Genomic DNA, 18,318 nt, shown 5'->3' on the forward strand with positions numbered 1-18,318 from the left:
GGAGAGAAGGGAAGAGGAAGGGGAAGGAGAGAAGGATTAGAGGGGAAGGGGGGAGGGGAGAGGGAGAGAGGGAAGGAGAGAAGGGGGAAGGGAAGGGGAGAAGGGAAGATGGGAGAAGGGGAGAAGGGAGAAGGGGAGAGGGAAGAGGAAGGGGAGAGGGAGGAGAGGGGGGAGGGTGCGAGTTGGCAGGGAGAGGGAAGAAGGGAAGGGGAGGTGAGAAGAGAAGGGAAGAGGGGAGAAGGAAAGAGGAGAGAAGGGGGGAAGGGGAGAGGGATGAAGGGAAGGAGGGCAGGAGTGTTAGGAAAGGAGGGGGAGCAGGGCAGAGTGGTCGTGAGGTGGGGGTTGGTCTCCAACAACCTGGGCCTTACCTGTAACGCACGGAGGTGGGACGGAGGAGGAGTGGAGAGGGGGTGCGTTGGGAGTCTGGGGACTGCCGGTGCGAGTTGGCAACAGGCCCAGGCCTTGCCACCTGGCGTAGGCCGGCAGCCCCATGGCGCACCCACCGGGCGGGAGGTCCACGCCACACCAGGACCCGATGCCTGAAGAAGGGCCTCCAACCCGAAACTACCCCCCCGTCAATGTTCTCCAGACATGCTGACTGACCCACAGACTTACACCAGCAGTTTGTGTCCATTTCAATTCCCCCCCCTCTCCTGATCCGTCCCCTCAGGCACAGACAGCGCTGTCAGGAACGGGGTACTGATTACATAGAAACATAGAAAATAGGTGCAGGAGTAGAGGCCATTCGGCCCTTCGAGCCTGCACCACTATTCAATATGATCATGGCTGATCATGGCTGATCATCCTGTACCTGCCGTCTCTCCATACCCCCTGATCCCTTTAGCCACATCTAACTCCCTCTTAAATATAGCCAATGAACTGTGTGGCCTCAACTACCTTCTGTGGCAGAGAATTCCAGATTCTCTGCCACAGGCATTGATTGAGGATGATCAGCCATGATCACATCGTTTGCTATGTCGCTCTTCAATGTCGCTCTTCAATGGAGATGCTAAATGCATTTCGTTGTCTCTGTACTGTACACTGACAATGACAATTAAAATTGAATCTGAATCTGAATCTGAATTGAATGGCGGTGCTGGCTCGAAGGGCCGAATGGCCTCCTCCTGCACCTACAATACCATTTATTTGTCATTTGAACCTCACATGAGGTTCAAACGAACTTTGGTTTCTGCAGTCGTGCAAGAAAAGAACCCAGACACACACCCAACACAATCCACACAAACATCCATCACAGCGAATCTCCTCCTCACTGTGATGGAAGGCAAAGTCTTGTCTCTCCCCTGCTCTCCATTCTTCTCCCGATGTCAGATCTATTGGTGAGTCCGACACTGTCTGATCGGACTGAAGAAGGGTCTCGACCCATTCCTTCTCTCCAGAGATGCCGCCTGTCCTGCTGAGTTACTCCAGCATTTTGTGTCTATCTGAGTGTCACACTTGAATGTATACACGCAGATTTTGTTTTCTTTTTTGAATATTATTTTACACAGTGTCCTTTAAATGGTGTTACCGCACCTGCTCCAACTACCTCCTCTGACAGCACATTCCGTACATCCACCTCCCTCGGAGTGGAAAAAGTTGCCCCTCTGGGTCTGTATTAAATCTTGCCCCTTCGACATTAAACCTATGCCCTCTGGTTCTTATAACCTGCGTAAAGGTTTCTCTCCTTCTCGTTATCCCTCTCTCTCTCTCTTTCTCTCTCTATCATTCTTTCTCCATCTCTCTATCTCTATCTTTCTCTCTATCCCACTATCTCTCTCATTATATTTCTCTCTCCCATTCTCTCTCTATCCCACTATCTCTCTCTTTCTCTCTCCATTATTCTTTCTCCCTCGCTATCTCTCTCTCTCTCTCTTTCTCTCTATAATGCAGTATAATGTGGATAAATGTTTCTCTCTCTCTTTCTGGAGAGAGAAAGTAGAGAGAGAGAGAGAGAGACTGTGTGGGAGGAGAGGAGAGGAGGAAAAGGGGAGATGCAGCGAGACCTGGGTGTCATGGTACACCAGTCATTGAAGGTAGGCATGCAGGTGCAGCAGGCAGTGAAGAAAGCGAATGGTATGTTAGCTTTCATAGCAAAAGGATTTGAGTATAGGAGCAGGGAGGTTCTACTGCAGGGAGGTTTTGTGTGCCTATTTCCTTCGCTCCATAGATGCTGCTGCACCCGCTGAGTTTCTCCAGCTTTTTTGTGTAACCACCGAGGTTCTACTGCAGTTGTACAGGGTCTTGGTGAGGCCACACCTGGAGTATTGCGTACAGTTTTGGTCTCCAAATCTGAGGAAGGACATTATTGCCATAGAGGGAGTGCAGAGAAGGTTCACCAGACTGATTCCTGGGATGTCAGGACTGTCTTATGAAGAAAGACTGGATAGACTTGGTTTATACTCTCTAGAATTTAGGAGATTGAGAGGGGATCTTATAGAAACTTACAAAATTCTTAAGGGGTTGGACAGGCTAGATGCAGGAAGATTGCTCCCGATGTTGGGAGAAGTCCAGGACAAGGGGTCACAGCTTAAGGATAAGGGGGAAAAGCCTTTAAAACCGAGATGAGAAGAACTTTTTTCACACAGAGAGTGGTGAATCTCTGGAACTCTCTGCCGCAGAGGGTAGTCGAGGTCAGTTCATTGGCTATATTTAAGAGGGAGTTAGATGTGGCCCTTGTGGCTAAGGGGATCAGAGGGTATGGAGAGAAGGCAGGGATGGGATACTGAATTGGATGATCAGCCATGAAGGTTCGAAGGGCCGAATGGCCTACTCCTGCACCTAATTTCTATGTTTCTATCCCACTATCTCTCTCTATCTTTCTCCCCCTCTACATCTGTCTCTCTCTATATCCCCCCCACCCCCACCCCACCAGCCACTGATGTAACAAAGGAGGTGGATGTTGTCCATTGGCCCGGCTGGGTGGTCTCGGATTATGGGGGGATACCCTTTGAGAGAGCCCCCCATCTCTGCCGCCCCACACGCACACGCATGTGGCCCCCGCACAGACAGGCGGCAATGACGAGCGGCTGTGTGAGGCCTGGGCCCAGGCCCGGCCTAGTCTGCTGCCCCTGCCTGGGCCCCGGCCTGGTCTGCTGCCCCTGCCCAGCCCCTGGTGACCGCGGGAGGCCACCGCCAGGCCGCCTCTCCACCGCCGCTGCCCTCTACTCCGAGCTGACCTGCTACCTGGAATCCATGCTCCGTCTCGCCTTCCAGGTGGGTCCCTCCGAAGCAAATCATACCCGAGAATTGTCAAGCCACTTTTATTTATATAGCACATTTAAAAAACATCTCATGTAGCCGCCAAGGAACGCAGGGGCGATACAGACTAAGGGACTGTGGTAACTGTGAAATCGACAGAAGGATGGAGGGTTGGGTGTGTATGCGTGCTTTGTTCGTGATATTTATTTAGTTGTTTATCTTTATTATTTTACCGTGTATGTATCGTTAGCTTTTAGAAATGTTTGAATGCTGCACTGACTGGCTGACATTTTAAATTTCGTTGTACATGGTCCATGTTACAATGACAATAAAGAAACTATTCTATTCTATTCTATTCCTTGGCCAAAGTGCTTTAGATTGGTATAAGAAATAGTATAACAAACAACAGAGGTTAATGGATTAAACACAAACATCACTACATACATATAGCCCTCGCTCAGAGGACGTCAAGAAAGGCTTGGGAGTAGAGATGAGTTTTTAGTCTCGACTTAAAGGAGTTGATGGAGGGGGCTGTTCATTCTGATGGGAAGGGGGATGCTGCTGTTCCACAGTCTAGGGGCTGCAACCGCAAAGGCTCGGTCGATCGCCCCTGAGCTTATGCCTAGACCGCGGGATATTCAGCAACCCCAAGTCGGCCGATCTGAGGGGCCTGGAGGTGGTGTGGTGGGTGAGAAGACTTTTAATGTAGGTGGGGGCAGGACAAGCCCATTGAGGGCTTTGTAGCAAATTGTCCCCAATGCAGATATTAACAGATTCTTGACTAGTCAGGGGTTGTGGGGAGAAGGCATGAGAACGGGATTGAGAGGGAAGCACATCTATAAGATCATCCCTCATCCTCCTGCGCTTCAAGGAACACAGTTCTAGCCTGCTCAACATCGCCCTACAGCTCAGGACACAGCCTCGAGTCCTGGCAACATCGTCGTGAATCTTCTCTGCTCCCTTTCCAGCTTGACAACATCTTTCAATAAACAATAGACAATAGGTGCAGGAGTAGGCCATCTGGTCCTTTGAGCCAGCACCGCCATTCAATGTGATCATGGCTGATCATCTCCAAACAGTACCCCGTTCCTGCCTTCTCCCCATATCCCCGGACTCCGCTATCTTTAAGAGCCCTATCTAGCTCTCTCTCGAACGTATCCAGTGAACCGGCCTCCACCGCCCTCTGAGGCAGAAAATTCCACAGTCACAACTCTCTGTGTGAATTCCACAGACTCACAACAACTCCATAACACGGCGCCCAGAACTGAACGTAATGCTCTAATGCAGCCTCACCAACGTCTTATACAACTGCAACATGACATCTTGACCACTCTATCCACCCAATGAACTACGAGCCTGCACTCCCAGATCCCTATGCTCTACGACACTCCCCAGGGCCCGGCCGTTCCCTGTGGTATAAAAGGACTGAACAAGCTAGATGCAGGGAAAATGTTCCCAATGTTGGGCGAGTCCAGAACCAGGGGCCACACACACAGTCTTAGAATAAAGGGGAGGTCATTTAAGACTGAGGTGAGAAAAAAACTTTTTGTTGTGAATTTATGGAATTCCCTGCCACAGAGGGCAGTGGAGGCCAAGTCGCTGGATGGATTTAAGAGAGAGTTAGATAGAGCTCTAGGGGCTCAAGCTCTAGGGGAATCAAGGGATATGGGGAGAAGGCAGGCACGGGTTATTGATAGGAGATGATCAGCCATGATCACAATGAATTGTGGTGCTGGCTCGAAGGGCCGAATGGCCAACTCCTGCACCTATTTTCTATGTTTCCAGGTAGTTCTGCCCATGTTTGTGCTCCCAAAATGGAACATCTCACGTTCCTCTGTGTTAAATTCCATTGTTATCCAATCCTGTGCAGTACCTCGGATTGGACGCGGTGCCCTGTTTGTTACTGTCGTCCCGTCTTTTTCATAGTCGGGCAGGGAGAACGAGGAGGTCAGGGTCCAAGTGTCGACGGTGGGCGTCCGCGGGGAGCGGTCCAGCGACGGAGCCGGCCTTCAGAGAGGTGGCAGAGGGGCTCCGGCGGCCAGAAGCAGCGACTGGTGAGTAGAGAGACGACAGACGCAAAGCGCTGGAGTCAAGGGCCTGTCCCACTTGCATGCGTTTGGCGCGACCAAACGGAAGCGGAGTTCACGCTACGTATGCGCGTGACGTCATTTGCGACATACTTACCAATCAGCTGGGCAGGAGGCGGGCCGATGTCAGGACCAGCCCCGCACAACTCCGCGCTTCTTAGTGGAAGTGGCCCCGTGTGGCCCATACGGTGCCCGTACGCCTCAAGCGACCACGTTTGGTCGCGCCAAACGCATGCAAGTGGGACAGGCCCTTCACTCAGCGGGACGGGCAGCATCTCTGGAGAGAAGGAACGGGTGACGTTTCGGGTTGAGACCCTTCGTCAGACTGGTTAAGGATAAGGGAAAGAAAAGATATATATATATCTTAATATCTCTTGTTTCCCTTACCCCTAACCAGTCTGGGAAGGGGAAAGGGGAGAAGGGAAGGGGAGAGGGGAGAGGGGAGAAGAGAGGGGAGAAGGGAAGGGGAGAGGGGAGAAGGGAAGAGGGGAGAAGGGAAGGGGAGAGGGGAGAAGGGAAGGGGAGGGAAACGAGAGATATAGGAGAGCGGAGAGGAAGTGATTTTCCTGCAGTTGCCCAGGGCAGCCAGCGCGGAGTGATAGAGTGATACAGTGTTGAAACCAGCCCTTCAGCCCAACTTGCCCACACCGTGTTTGGCCCATATCCCTCCAAACCTGTCCTATCCATGTACCTGCCTAACTGTTTCTCAAACGTTGCGATAGTCCGTGCCTCAGCTACCTCCTCTGGCAGCTCGTTCCATACATCCACCACCCTTTGTGTGAAGAAGTTACCCCTCCAATTCCTATTAAATCTTTTCCCCTTCACCTTAAACCTATGTGGTCTGGTCCTCGATTTTCCTACTCCGGGCGAGAGACTCTGTGCGTCTACCCGATCTATTCCTCTCATGATTTTATACACCTCTATAAGATCACCCCTCATCCTCCTGCGCTCCAGGGAATAGAGTCCCAGCCTGCTCAACCTTTCCCTGTAGCTCACACCCTCTAGTCCTGGCAACATCCTCGTAAATTTTCTCTGAGCCCTTCCCCAGCTTAACAACATCTTTTCCATAATGGCAGTTTTTGCAATGTTCTCAAAGTCCAACTTCGATAGCCATTAATTATCAGCGATGATTCGGAGGCCCAACGCACTCACCACACACATAAGACAGCAAAGATGAATCTTCCAGACGTCTTGATTAATGTTTTAGTGATTTATTGAAGTAATACAGAACAAAGAAATAACTTATAACTTTCCGTTCTTGAATTGAATTGAATTATCCTTTATTGTAGCTAATTTGGGCCCCATTATATCCCGCAGTATTTTTCTGGGCATTTGAGGGCACAAATCTACCGCAATGTGAACGTTCTAAACCAGCGTGTTCACAGGATCCCACTAGAAAACTGATTTAAATGGACTTTAATTTACAGCAATTGAACAATAAATTCCTTCCATTTGCCCTATAAATGAATGTAAATGAGATTTAAAAATCATGTTTTATTGTGAATTATTTGTGAATATTATTTGGACACTTAGGCTATTTAAAAATGTTAATCATTTATGAAGAAATGGATAGATGTTTAGAGCTAGTAATTGAAGTTTGAAATTAGCTACAATTGGGAAACTAACTAATTATATGCTTTAATTTCAGGTCATCCAAGTAAGATTGTTTTATATTTGTTTCAGAATGCTTCAATCTATGATAACTGAAAATTTCATTCAGTTCTCTTAATTTTTAAGAAAGTTATGGGCTTTTGACTGTCCACGATCACAGCTTTTTTGTTATAGGGAATAGGGAACAAGATGCTAATATCCGAGTATGAAAATGGCCATAACTTTTTAAATACTTGAGATATGAAAGTGAATTAGGTGTCAAATTAAACTTCTTTTTATGCTTATCTGATGGGGGGTAAATTGCAGACTTGATTTTTGAAATCTCAACATTTTGTAACATAGAAACATAGAAATTAGGTGCAGGAGTAGGCCATTCGGCCCTTCGAGCCTGCACCGCCATTCAATATGATCATGGCTGATCATCCAACTCAGTATCCCGTACCTGCCTTCTCTCCATACCCCCTGATCCCCTTAGCCACAAGGGCCACATCTAACTCCCTCTTAAATATAGCCAATGAACTGGCCTCAACTACCCTCTGTGGCAGAGAGTTCCAGAGATTCACCACTCTCTGTGTGTGAAAAAAGTTCTTCTCATCTCGGTTTTAAAGGATTTCCCCCTTACCCTTAAGCTGTGACCCCTTGTCCTGGACTTCCCTAACATCGAGAACAATCTTCCTGCATCTAGCCTGTCCAACCCCTTAAGAATTTTGTAAGTTTCTATAAGATCCCCCCCCTCAATCTCCTAAATTCTAGAGAGTATAAACCAAGTCTATCCAGTCTTTCTTCATAAGAAAGTCCTGACATCCCAGGAATCAGTCTGGTGAACCTTCTCTGCACTCCCTCTATGGCAAGAATGTCCTTCCTCAGATTAGGAGACCAAAACTGTACACAATACTCCAGGTGTGGTCTCACCAAGACCCTGTACAACTGCAGTAGAACCTCCCTGCTCCTAGACTCAAATCCTTTTGCTATGAAAGCTAACATACCATTCGCTTTCTTTACTGCCTGCTGCACCTGCATGCCTACCTTCAATGACTGGTGTACCATGACACCCAGGTCTCGCTGCATCTCCCCCTTTCCCAATCGGCCACCATTTAGATAATAGTCTGCTTTCCCGTTACGGTGGTCATGTAACATTGCTACATGAACGATTAATAGGGAACAAAATGCTAATTTCCGAGTATGAAAATGGCCATAACTTTTTTAATACTTGAGATATGAAAGTGAATTTGGTGTCAAATTAAACTTGTTGTTATGCTTTATCTGATGGGATAAATTGCAGACTTGATTTTTAAAATCTCAAAATTTTGTAACATTGCTAATATTATTTGTATTATTTGAGTTAATTATTTGTTTGTTTTCCTTTGTGTTTTATTTTCTTTTTTTTATTGCTTACAAGTTTGTTTGTTATTTTAATTTTTTTTTTAAACTAGATAGAACTAAAGAGATAGATGAAGTAGAGGAAGAAAAGAAAGGAAGGAAAAACAAAAAAAAAAAAAAAAAGAAAAAACAAAAAAAGGGGGAAAGAGATAGTTAAAGAAGAATGGAAAAATTTATTAAAAATAAAAAAACATCGTTCGAGATATGTTCGTACATTTCAGAGTGTAGCATTTCATCCAATCTTTAGCCCGAGTGCTAGTCAGGTTCCTGTGCTGAACTATTCTGACCCTTTAAGTAATCAATAAAAGGAGACCATGTTCCAACGAATAATTCCTGTTTGTCCAACATAGAAAATCTGATTCTTTCCACGTTTAAGGTCTCCGTCATTTCTATAATCCACATTTTGATTGTGGGGGCCGTAGGGCCTTTCCAAAATTTTAGAATTAATTTTTTTCCTGTTATTAAACTATAATCAATAAAGTTTCTTTGTGTTATTCTAAATGTTTGATTTACTTCTAATATTCCGAGTATTATTAATTTTGGATTTGGTTCCAGTTGTGTGTTGGTTACTTTGGATATTATACTAAAAATATTTACCCAGAATTTTTTAATTTTTGTACAGTTTGCAAACATATGCGACAATGTAGCTTCTAAATGTTGACATTTATCACATATAGGTGAGATATGTTGAAAACTTTTATGTAATTTTGTTTTTGAATAATGTAACCTATGTATTACTTTAAACCGGCATCGCGGCGCGACTCACCTGTTGCAGCGGCCCCTACAGCCTGTCTGTGTTTTTTTTATTTTTTGTCTAGTTAAATGTAGTGTTTGGTGTTTTTTAATAGTGTTTTTAAATGTGTAAATGTGGGGAGCGGGGGGGGAGGGGGAAACTGTTTTAAATCTCTTCCCTGTCCGGGAGACCCGACTTTTTCCCTGTCGGGTCTCGGCTGTCGTTGGGGCCTAGCACCGTGGAGCGGCCTCCAGCCTGAACGACCCGGGGGCTCGGGAGACTGCGGAGCTGCGGGACTACTCACCATCGTAAGGGCTGGCCGGGGAACGGAGCGTGGGGAGCGGCGGTGAAGTCGCTGCTGCGGCTCGACTCCTGGGGCTCGGAGGCTCCAGCAACGCAGCCGCAGGTTCGGTGGACTGTGACATCGGGTAGCTCGCGGGCCTGGGAGTTTTGAGAGAGAGACCGCTTCCCGGAGCTCCCGCAACGCGACTTCTCCAGCCCGTGTCGCGGGGTTGGAACAACCCGGACCGGGACAGTACATCACCCGGCACGGCTTCATGGCCGTGGGACTCACCATCGCCCGTGGGGGTTCCAACCTTGGACTTTCAGACCGGGAGCGGGGCCGTAAATCGCCCCGCGCGGCCTAAAATGGCCGTGGGACTCATCATCGCCCGCCTGGGGCTTGGACATCGGGAGAGACACGGGGAACAGGGGAGAGAAAAGACTTTGCCTTCCATCACAGTGGGTTCACGGTGATGGATGTTTGTGTGAATTTAATTATGTGTATGTCTGTAAGACAGTATCTTTGTTTGTATGGCTGTGGAAACAACATTTCGTTTGAGTCTCACTGGGGCTCAAATGATAATAAATAAATTTGTATTGTATTGTATTAGAGAATGTCTGGCGTTTAGTGAACACTGATGTATGTGTTGTAAACTTTCTTCCCAAGTGTCTTTCGTTATTACTTGATTTAATTCTTGTTAACTCAAGTTTATTTGTGTTTGTATTTTTTAACATGTTCAATAAATTAATAAAAGTAAAGTCACCTTGTTGCTTGTCCGCCAGGGGCAGCGGGCCCGGCCTCGGCCTCGGCTCCATGTGGGACGGCTTCTCGGTTGATCGCTACGCCCCGCGGGTCCGCTCGGCCGCCGGGCCGCCGCAGCAACACAGGGCGGCCGAGGAGGAGGACCGGGGCTGCCGGCCGGCCCGACGGCGGCCTCGCACCGCGCCCGGCGGCCGCAAAATCGAGGCCGGTGCCGCCCGCCGCGGCCTAGTCGGCCCGGTCGCCAGGGCAACGGGCCCCTCGGCGCCCGCCGATGACGACGCCGCCGCGGTCGCGTCATTCTCGGCGCCCGGCGATGACGACGTCGCGACGGTCGCCAGGGTAACGGAGCGGCGGCCGCCGAGCGGGAGGAGGGGGAGGAGAAGGAGGCCATGTCCGCCCGCTGTCGCCGCCTACCAGCGCTTCGTCGAGCAGTACCGCGCGGCCCTGGGCTGGGCTGCGGGCACAGGCCAGGCGGACGGGGACTCGGGCCTGCGGCACAGGAGGGCGGCGAGTGACTACGAGGTGAAGGCGACCAAACTGGTGGAGCAGCGCCATGAGCGGATCAGGTAAACGCCGCTGATCCCGCCCTCCCATCCCTCGATTTTCCCATTGGCCTGCCCCGCATAGCAACCGCCATCTGATTGGTCGGTTGCGTTAATTACGATGGTCCCGCCTCCAATCGAGCTGTCAATTGGCTCCACCGCCCGTCAATTATCTCCCGCCCGCCGACACACATTTATCCCATTGGTCGGCCCCGCATAGCAACCGCTACCTGATTGGTCGGTTGCTTTAATTACGGTGGTCCCGCCTCCAATTGGCTCCACCGCCCGTCAATTATCTCCCGCCCGCCGCCACCCATTTATCCCATTGGTCGGCTCCGCATAGCAACCGCTACCTGATTGGTCGGTTGCTTTAATTCCGGTGGTCCCGCCTCCAATTGGCTCCACCGCCCGTCAATTATCTCCCGCCCGCCGCCACCCATTTATCCCATTGGTCGGCCCCGCATAGCAACCGCCACCTGATTGGTCGGTTGCGTTAATTACGGTGGTCCCGCCTCTAATCTCGCTGCCAATTGGCTCCAGCCCGCCGCCACCCATTTATCCCATTGGTCGGCCCCGCATAGCAACCGCTACCTGATTGGTCGGTTGCTTTAATTACGGTGGTCCCGCCTCCAATTGGCTCCACCGCCCGTCAATTATCTCCCGCCCGCCGCCACCCATTTATCCCATTGGTCGGCCCCGCATAGCAACCGCTACCTGATTGGTCGGTTGCGTTAATTACGGTGGTCCCGCCTCCAATTGGCTCCACCGCCCGTCAATGATCTCCCGCCTGCTGCCACCCATTTATCCCATTGGTCTGCCCCGCATAGCAACCGCTACCTGATTGGTCGGTTGCTTTAATTACGGTGGTCCCGCCTCCAATTGGCTCCACCGCCCGTCAATTATCTCCCGCCCGCCGACACACATTTATCCCATTGGTCGGCCCCGCATAGCAACCGCCACCTGATTGGTCGGTTGCTTTAATTACGGTGGTCCCGCCTCCAATTGGCTCCACCGCCCGTGAATTATCTCCCGCCTGCCGCGCCCATTTATCCCATTGGTCGGCCCCGCATAGCAACCGCTACCTGATTGGTCGGTTGCGTTAATTACGGTGGTCCCGCCTCCAATTGGCTCCACCGCCCGTCAATTATCTCCCGCCCGCCGCCACTCATTTATCCCATTGGTCAGCCCCGCATAGCAACCGCCACCTGATTGGTCGGTTGGTTCAATAATTGTGGTCCCGCCTCCCATTGCGAATTCCATTGGCCGGTCCCGGGTAGCAACCGCAATCTGATTGGCTGCCTTCGAGCCAGCACTGCCATTCAATGTGATCATGGCTGATCATCCCCAATCAGTACCCCATTCCTGCCTTCACCCCCATATCCCCTGACTCCACTATCTTTAAGAGCCCTATCTAGCTCTCTCTTGAAAGCATCCAGAGAACCGGCCTCCACCGCCCTCTGAGGCAGAGAATTCCACAGACTCACCACTCTCTGTGAGAAAAAGTGTTTCCTCGTCTCCGTTCTAAATGGCTTACTCAAGTCAAGTTTATTTGTCACATACACATACGAGATGTGCAGTTCTTATTCTTAAACTGTGTGGCCCCTGGTTCTGGACTCCCCCAACATCGGGAACATGTTTCCTGCCTCCAGCGTGTCCAACTCTTTAAGAATTTTATATGTTTTAGTAAGATCATCTCTCATCCTTCTAAATTCCAGTGAATACAAGCCCAGTCGACCCATTCTTTCATCATATGACAGTCCCGCCATCCCGGGAATAAACCTGGTGAACCTACGCTGGGCTCCCTCAATAGCAAGAATGTCCTTCCTCAAATTAGGGGACAAAAACTGCACACAATACTCCAGGTGTGGTCTCACTAGGGCCCTGTACAACTGCAGAAGGACCTCTTTGCTCTTATACTCGATTCTTCTTGTTATAGAGGCCAACATGCCATTCGCTTTCTTCACTGCCTGCTGTACCTGCATGCTTACTTTCATAGACTGATGTACAAGGACCCCCACTTCCCCTTTTCCCAACTTGATGCCATTTAGATAGTAATCTGCCTTCCTGTTTTTGCTACCAAAGTGGATAACCTCACATTTGTCCGCATTAAACTTCATCTGCCATGCATCTGCCCACTCCCCCAACCTGTCCAAGTCACCTTGCATTCTCATAGCATCCTCCTCACAGTTCACACTGCCGCCCAGCTTTACGCCATCTGCAAATTTGCTAATGTTACTTTGAATCCCTTCATCCAAATCATTGATGTATATTGTAAATAGCTGGCAGTCCCAGCACCGACCGAGCCTTCAAATTTGGAGACCCGGGTCTCTGGCGCTGCGAGGCAGCAGCTCAACCCACTGTCATGTTGCTTGGACTAATCCGTTCCCTCGGGGGGGAGGGGGGGGCTTGCGTGCAGGAAGAACATCTTGGAGAAGGAGAGGAAGGAGCAGATGGAGAAGAGGAGGCTGGTGAACGAGAGGCTGAAGCGGAGGGCTCTGGAGAGGCACATCGCCGCCCGCATGTGCCTGCATGAGATGGAGTGGTGCCGCAAGGACCAGGCCCGGATCCGGCTGCAGAGCCTGCGGTGAGCGGTGGAGCCGTCGCCACGGAAACGGCAGTGTGTGGGCAGCACCGGGGGCAGGGAGAGAGAGACGGCACCGGGGAACAGAGTGAGGGGAGAGGGGGTCTCGGGAACGGAGAGAAGGGACATAGAAACATAGAAAATAGGTTCAGGAGTAGGCCATTCTAAATACATAGACGATACGTGCAGGAGTCGAGGCCATGCGGCCTGCACCGCCATTCAATATGATCATGGCTGATCATCCAACTCAGTATCCCATCCCTGCCTTCTCTCCATACCCCCTGATTCCTTTAGCCACAAGGGCCACATCTAACTCCCTCTTAAATATAGCCAATGAACTGTGTGGCCTCAACTACTTTCTGTGGCAGAGAATTCCACAGATTCACCACTCTCTCTGTGAAAAAAAAAAAATCTCATCTCGGTCTTAAAAGACTTCCCCCTTATCCTTAAACTGTGACCCCTTGTTCTGGACTTCCCCAACATCGGGAACAATCTTCCTGCATCTAGCCTGTCCAACCCCTTAAGAATTTTGTAAGTTTCTATAAGATCCCCCCTCAATCTTCTAAATTCTAGCGAGTACAAGCCGAGTCTATCCAGTCTTTCTTCATATGAAAAAGTCCTGCCATCCCAGGAATCAGTCTGGTGAACCATCTCTTTAGAAGCTGAAGGGGGAAAGATTTAATAGGAATCCGAAGGGTAACTTCTTCACACAGCTGGGTGTATGGAACGCTGCCAGAGGAGGTAGTTGAGGCTGGGACTATCCCAACGTTTAAGAAACCGTTAGACAGGCACATGGATAGTGCATAAGAAGGAACTGCAGGTGCTGGTTTAAACCAAAGGTAGACACAAAATGCCGGAGTAACTCAGTGGGACAGGCAGCATCTCTGTAGAGAAGGAACGGGTGGGGAATGTTCTTCAGACACATGGATAGGACAGGTGTGTGTGTGTGTGTGAGTGAGTGTGTGTGTGGGTCTGTGAGTGTGTGTGTGTGTGAGTGAGTGGGTATGTGTGTGTGTGTGTGTGTTAGTGGTGTATGGGTGTGTTAGTGGTGTATGGGTGTGTGTGTGTGTGTATGGGGGTGTGTGAGTGTGTGTGTGTTGGTGTGTGGTGTCTGTGAGTGTGGACCAAACGCAGGCAGGTGGGACTAGTGTAGCCGGGACATGTTGGCCGGTGTGGGCAAGTTGTGCCGTAGGGCCTGTTTCCACGCTGTATCACTCTGTGACTCTCCCCCCTTCCTCCCCCCTCCCACCCACCTCCCCCTTGACCAGGAGCTGTAGCCGCGAGCAGGCTGCCCAGTACCAGGCTGACCTCCAGGAGATGAAGGATCGGGTGGCCAGGACACCTTTCCTGTTTGAACAGGTCATACAGGTGAGGGTCAAAGTTTACTTGTGGCATCGGTGACAAAGTTTGTAACATAGAAAATAGGTGCAGGAGGAGGCCATTCGGCCCTTCGAGCCAGCACCACCATTCCTTGTGATCATGGCTGATCGTCCCCAATCAATAACCCTTCTCCCCATATCCCTTGACTCCACTAGCCCCTAGAGCTCTATCTAACTCTCTCTTAAATCCATCCAGTGACTTGGCCTCCACTGCCCTCTGTGGCAGGGAATTCCACAAATTCACACAACTCTCTGGGTGAAAACGTTTTTTCTCACCTCCGTCTTAAACGACCTCCCCTTTCTTCTAAGAGTTCCCGATGTTGGGGAAGTCCAGGACAAGGGGTCACAGCTTAAGGATAAGGGGGAAATCCTTTAAAACCGAGATGAGGAGAACTTTTTTCACACAGAGTGGTGAATCTCTGGAACTCTCTGCCACAGAGGGTAGTTGAGGCCACAGTTCATTGGCTATATTTAAGAGGGAGTTAGATGTGGCCCTTGTGGCTAAGGGGATCAGAGGGTATGGAGAGAAGGCAGGTACGGGATACTGAGTTGGATGATCAGCCATGATCATATTGAATGGCGGTGCAGGCTCGAAGGGCCGAATGGCCTACTCCTGCACCTAATTTCTATGTTTCTATGAGTGTGGGACTGTGGTGGAGTTGCTGCCTCCCAGCGCCATTACTCCTGGAGAAAACCCACGCAGGTCACGGGGAGAACGTACAAACTCCGTACAGACAGTACCCGTGGGTTGGGATGGAACCCGTGTCTCTGGCGCGGTGAGATTGACGTTTTGGTGCGGTGTGTGTGTCGACCCCTCCACAGACCAACATCCGCAGCACAATCGACCGCCTGTTCACCAGGGTGCTGCAGCGGCAGCAGCTGGACGAGGGGCTGGTGCTGAAGCTGAGCGCCGTGGGTGCCGTGGCAACGGCCGGCCGGCCCAGGCACGTTCACCTGGAGAGCCCGCCGGAGGACTGCGGCCGGTGAGTGGCGCACAGCGGTAACGGCACCGGGACCTTCGCGAGGGCCAGCGCACAGCGGCACTGCCCCTGCATCCCACTCATAGAAACATAGAAACATAGAAATTAGGTGCAGGAGTAGACCATTCGGCCCTTCGAGCCTGCACCGCCATTCAATATGATCATGGCTGATCATCCAACTCAGTATCCCGTACCTGCCTTCTCTCCATACCCCCTGATCCCCTTAGCCACAAGGTGCCACATCTAACTCCCTCTTAAATATAGCCAATGAACTGTGTGGCCTCAACTACCTTCTGTAGCAGAGAGTTCCACAGATTCACCACTCTCTGTGTGAAAAAAGGTCTTCTCATCTCGGTTTTAAAGGATTTCCCCCTTATCCTTAAGCTGTGACCCCTTGTCCTGGACTTCCCAAACATCGGGAACAATCTTCCTGCATCTAGCCTGTCCAACCCCTTAAGAATTTTGTAAGTTTCTATAAGATCCCCTCTCAATCTCCTAAATTCTAGAGAGTATAAACCAAGTCTATCCAGTCTTTTTTCATAAGACAGTCCTGACATCCCAGGAATCAGTCTGGTGAACCTTCTCTGTACTCCCTCTATGGCAAGAATGTCATTCCTCAGATTTGGAGACCAAAACTGTATGCAATACTCCAGGTGTGGTCTCACCAAGACCCTGTACAACTGCAGTAGAACCTCCCTGCTCCTATACTCAAAATCCTTTTGCAATGAAAGCTAACATACCATTTGCTTTCTTCACTGCCTGCTGCACCTGCATGCCTACTTTCAATGACTGGTGTACCATGACACCCAGGTCTCGCTGCATCTCCCCCTTTCCCAATCGGCCACCATTTAGATAATCACTGCCCCAGCATCACACTCACACTCACAGTCCCAGCATCACACTCACACTCACAGTCCCAGCATCCCACTCACACTCACTGCCCCAGTATCACACTCACACTCACTGACCCAGCATCACCCTCACACTCACTGCCCCACTCGCTGTGTGTGTGCGTGTGTGTGTGTGTGTGTGTGGGGGGGGTGGAGGAGGGGTGAGTGCTCGCTGATCCGTGTGACCGGACTTTTGTGCCGCTGCAGGGACGGTGAGCCGCTGCCACTCGTTGACCTGGAGGGACGCAGCAGGAAACTGGCGGCTGGTGAGAGTGAAGCCGGGGATCCCAGTGAATAGTCCTGGCGGGAGGGTCGGCCCCCCTCTCTCTCCCCCCTCTCTCCCCCCCCCCCCCTCTCTCCCCCCCCTCTCTCTTCCGTCCCCTCTCTCCCCCCCCCTCCCCCGGTTCCTTTCCCTTTTTTTCTCTTTCTATCCATTTCTCTCCTTCTCCCTCTATCTGGTTCCCTCTTCTTCCCCTATCCCCCTCTAACCCAGGGGTTAGTGTGCAGTGACGGGGAAACATAGAAATTAGGTGCAGGAGTAGAGGCCATTCGGCCCTTCGAGCCTGCACCATTCGCCATTCAATATGATCACGGCTGATCATCCAACTCAGTATCCTGTACCTGCCTTCTCTCCATACCCCCTGATCCCTTTAGCCACAAGGGCCACATCTAACTCCTTCTTAAATATAGCCAATGAACTGTGTGGCCTCAACTACCTTCTGTGGCAGAGAGTTCCAGAGATTCACCACTCTCTGTGTGAAAAAAAGTTCTTCACATCTCGGTTTTAAAGGATTTCCTCATTATCCTTCTTTTCCCACAGGTGGGACCCCTTGTCCTGGACTTGAAAAACACGGAACCTTAAGCTCTGGCAGGTCCACCCCTTGTTGTGGAGCGTCCCCAACATCGGGAACAATCTTCCTGCATTAGACTGTCCAACCCCTTAAGAATTTTGTAAGTTCTATAAGATTCCCTCTCAGGGTCTCCTAATGAAGGAGGGGATGTGGATGAGGATACGGTGTGTGTGTGTGTGGGGGGGGGGGGGAGGTGGTGTGGGAGGGAGGGCTGTGGGGGGGTGAGGGGACAACATGGTGGGGGTGGGGTCTGGTGTGTTGGGTGGGTGGGAGGTTTGTGTTGGGGGCGGGTGTCTGTTCGACCGCGATGGTAACTGGGGACTGTGACCGGTGCCGGCCGGTGCAGGGACGGTGAGCTGGCGGCGAGCGGCGGTGAGGAGGATCCGCAGCCCCCGGTGAGGAGGAGGAGCCGCCTCCATCTGCACCAAACGCCCCCCCCACAAGGGGACACCCCCAGACACCAGTGCAGCAACGCCGACTGTACGGCCGGGATCATCCCCCCCGACTGGAGGAGAGAGGGAGGTGTGGGGGAGAATGACTGAGAGAGGGAGTGTGGGGGGGGAAGGGGAGAGAGTGTAGGGGGAGAGAGTGGAGGGAAAGGAGAGAGAGAGTCGGGGGAGGAGAGGGGGAGGGAGAGAGAGAGGAGAGAGTAGCGGAGAGTGAGAGTGGAGGGGAGAGAGAGAGAGAGGAGGGGAGTAGGAGAGGGAGAGAATGGGGGGGAGAATCAGAGAGGGAGAGGAGTGGAGGGACAGAGAGTAGGGGAGAGTCTTAGGAGAGGGGGGGGAGAGCTGGAGGAGAGTGGGGGCGAGAGGGGGGGTGTGGGAGAGAGAGAGAAAGGTGAGGGAGGAGAGTATGGGGGGAGAGGGAGAGATGAGGTCTGAGGGAGGAGGGAGAGAGGAGGAGGGGGAGGGGGGGGGGGGGTGTGTGAGAGAGAGGGGGGAGAGTGTGTTGAGGGGAGGAGGGAGAGGAGAGAGAGTGGGGGAGGAGAGTGAGAGGGAGGGAGAGAATGAATGGAGGAGGGGGGGGGGAGAGTGAGGGAGA

At 51.1% G+C, this 18,318-nt stretch overlaps 1 protein-coding gene across 1 annotated transcript; it reads left to right on the plus strand.

Moving 5' to 3' along the window:
* The first annotated feature begins 2,924 nt into the window (after nucleotides 1-2,924).
* Nucleotides 2,925-17,718, plus strand: LOC129715566 (testis-specific protein 10-interacting protein-like). Its single transcript, XM_055665439.1, has 8 exons — nucleotides 2,925-3,213; nucleotides 5,125-5,252; nucleotides 10,075-10,620; nucleotides 13,013-13,180; nucleotides 14,446-14,545; nucleotides 15,379-15,539; nucleotides 16,634-16,692; nucleotides 17,624-17,718. The coding sequence occupies exons 1-8, from the start codon at nucleotides 2,989-2,991 to the stop codon at nucleotides 17,674-17,676; spliced, it is 1,440 nt and encodes a 479-aa protein (XP_055521414.1). The 5' UTR covers nucleotides 2,925-2,988; the 3' UTR covers nucleotides 17,677-17,718.
* The last annotated feature ends 600 nt before the right edge of the window (nucleotides 17,719-18,318 follow it).

This window comes from Leucoraja erinacea, unplaced genomic scaffold, assembly GCF_028641065.1.
Source record: "Leucoraja erinacea ecotype New England unplaced genomic scaffold, Leri_hhj_1 Leri_1256S, whole genome shotgun sequence".
Lineage (NCBI taxonomy): Eukaryota > Metazoa > Chordata > Chondrichthyes > Rajiformes > Rajidae > Leucoraja > Leucoraja erinaceus.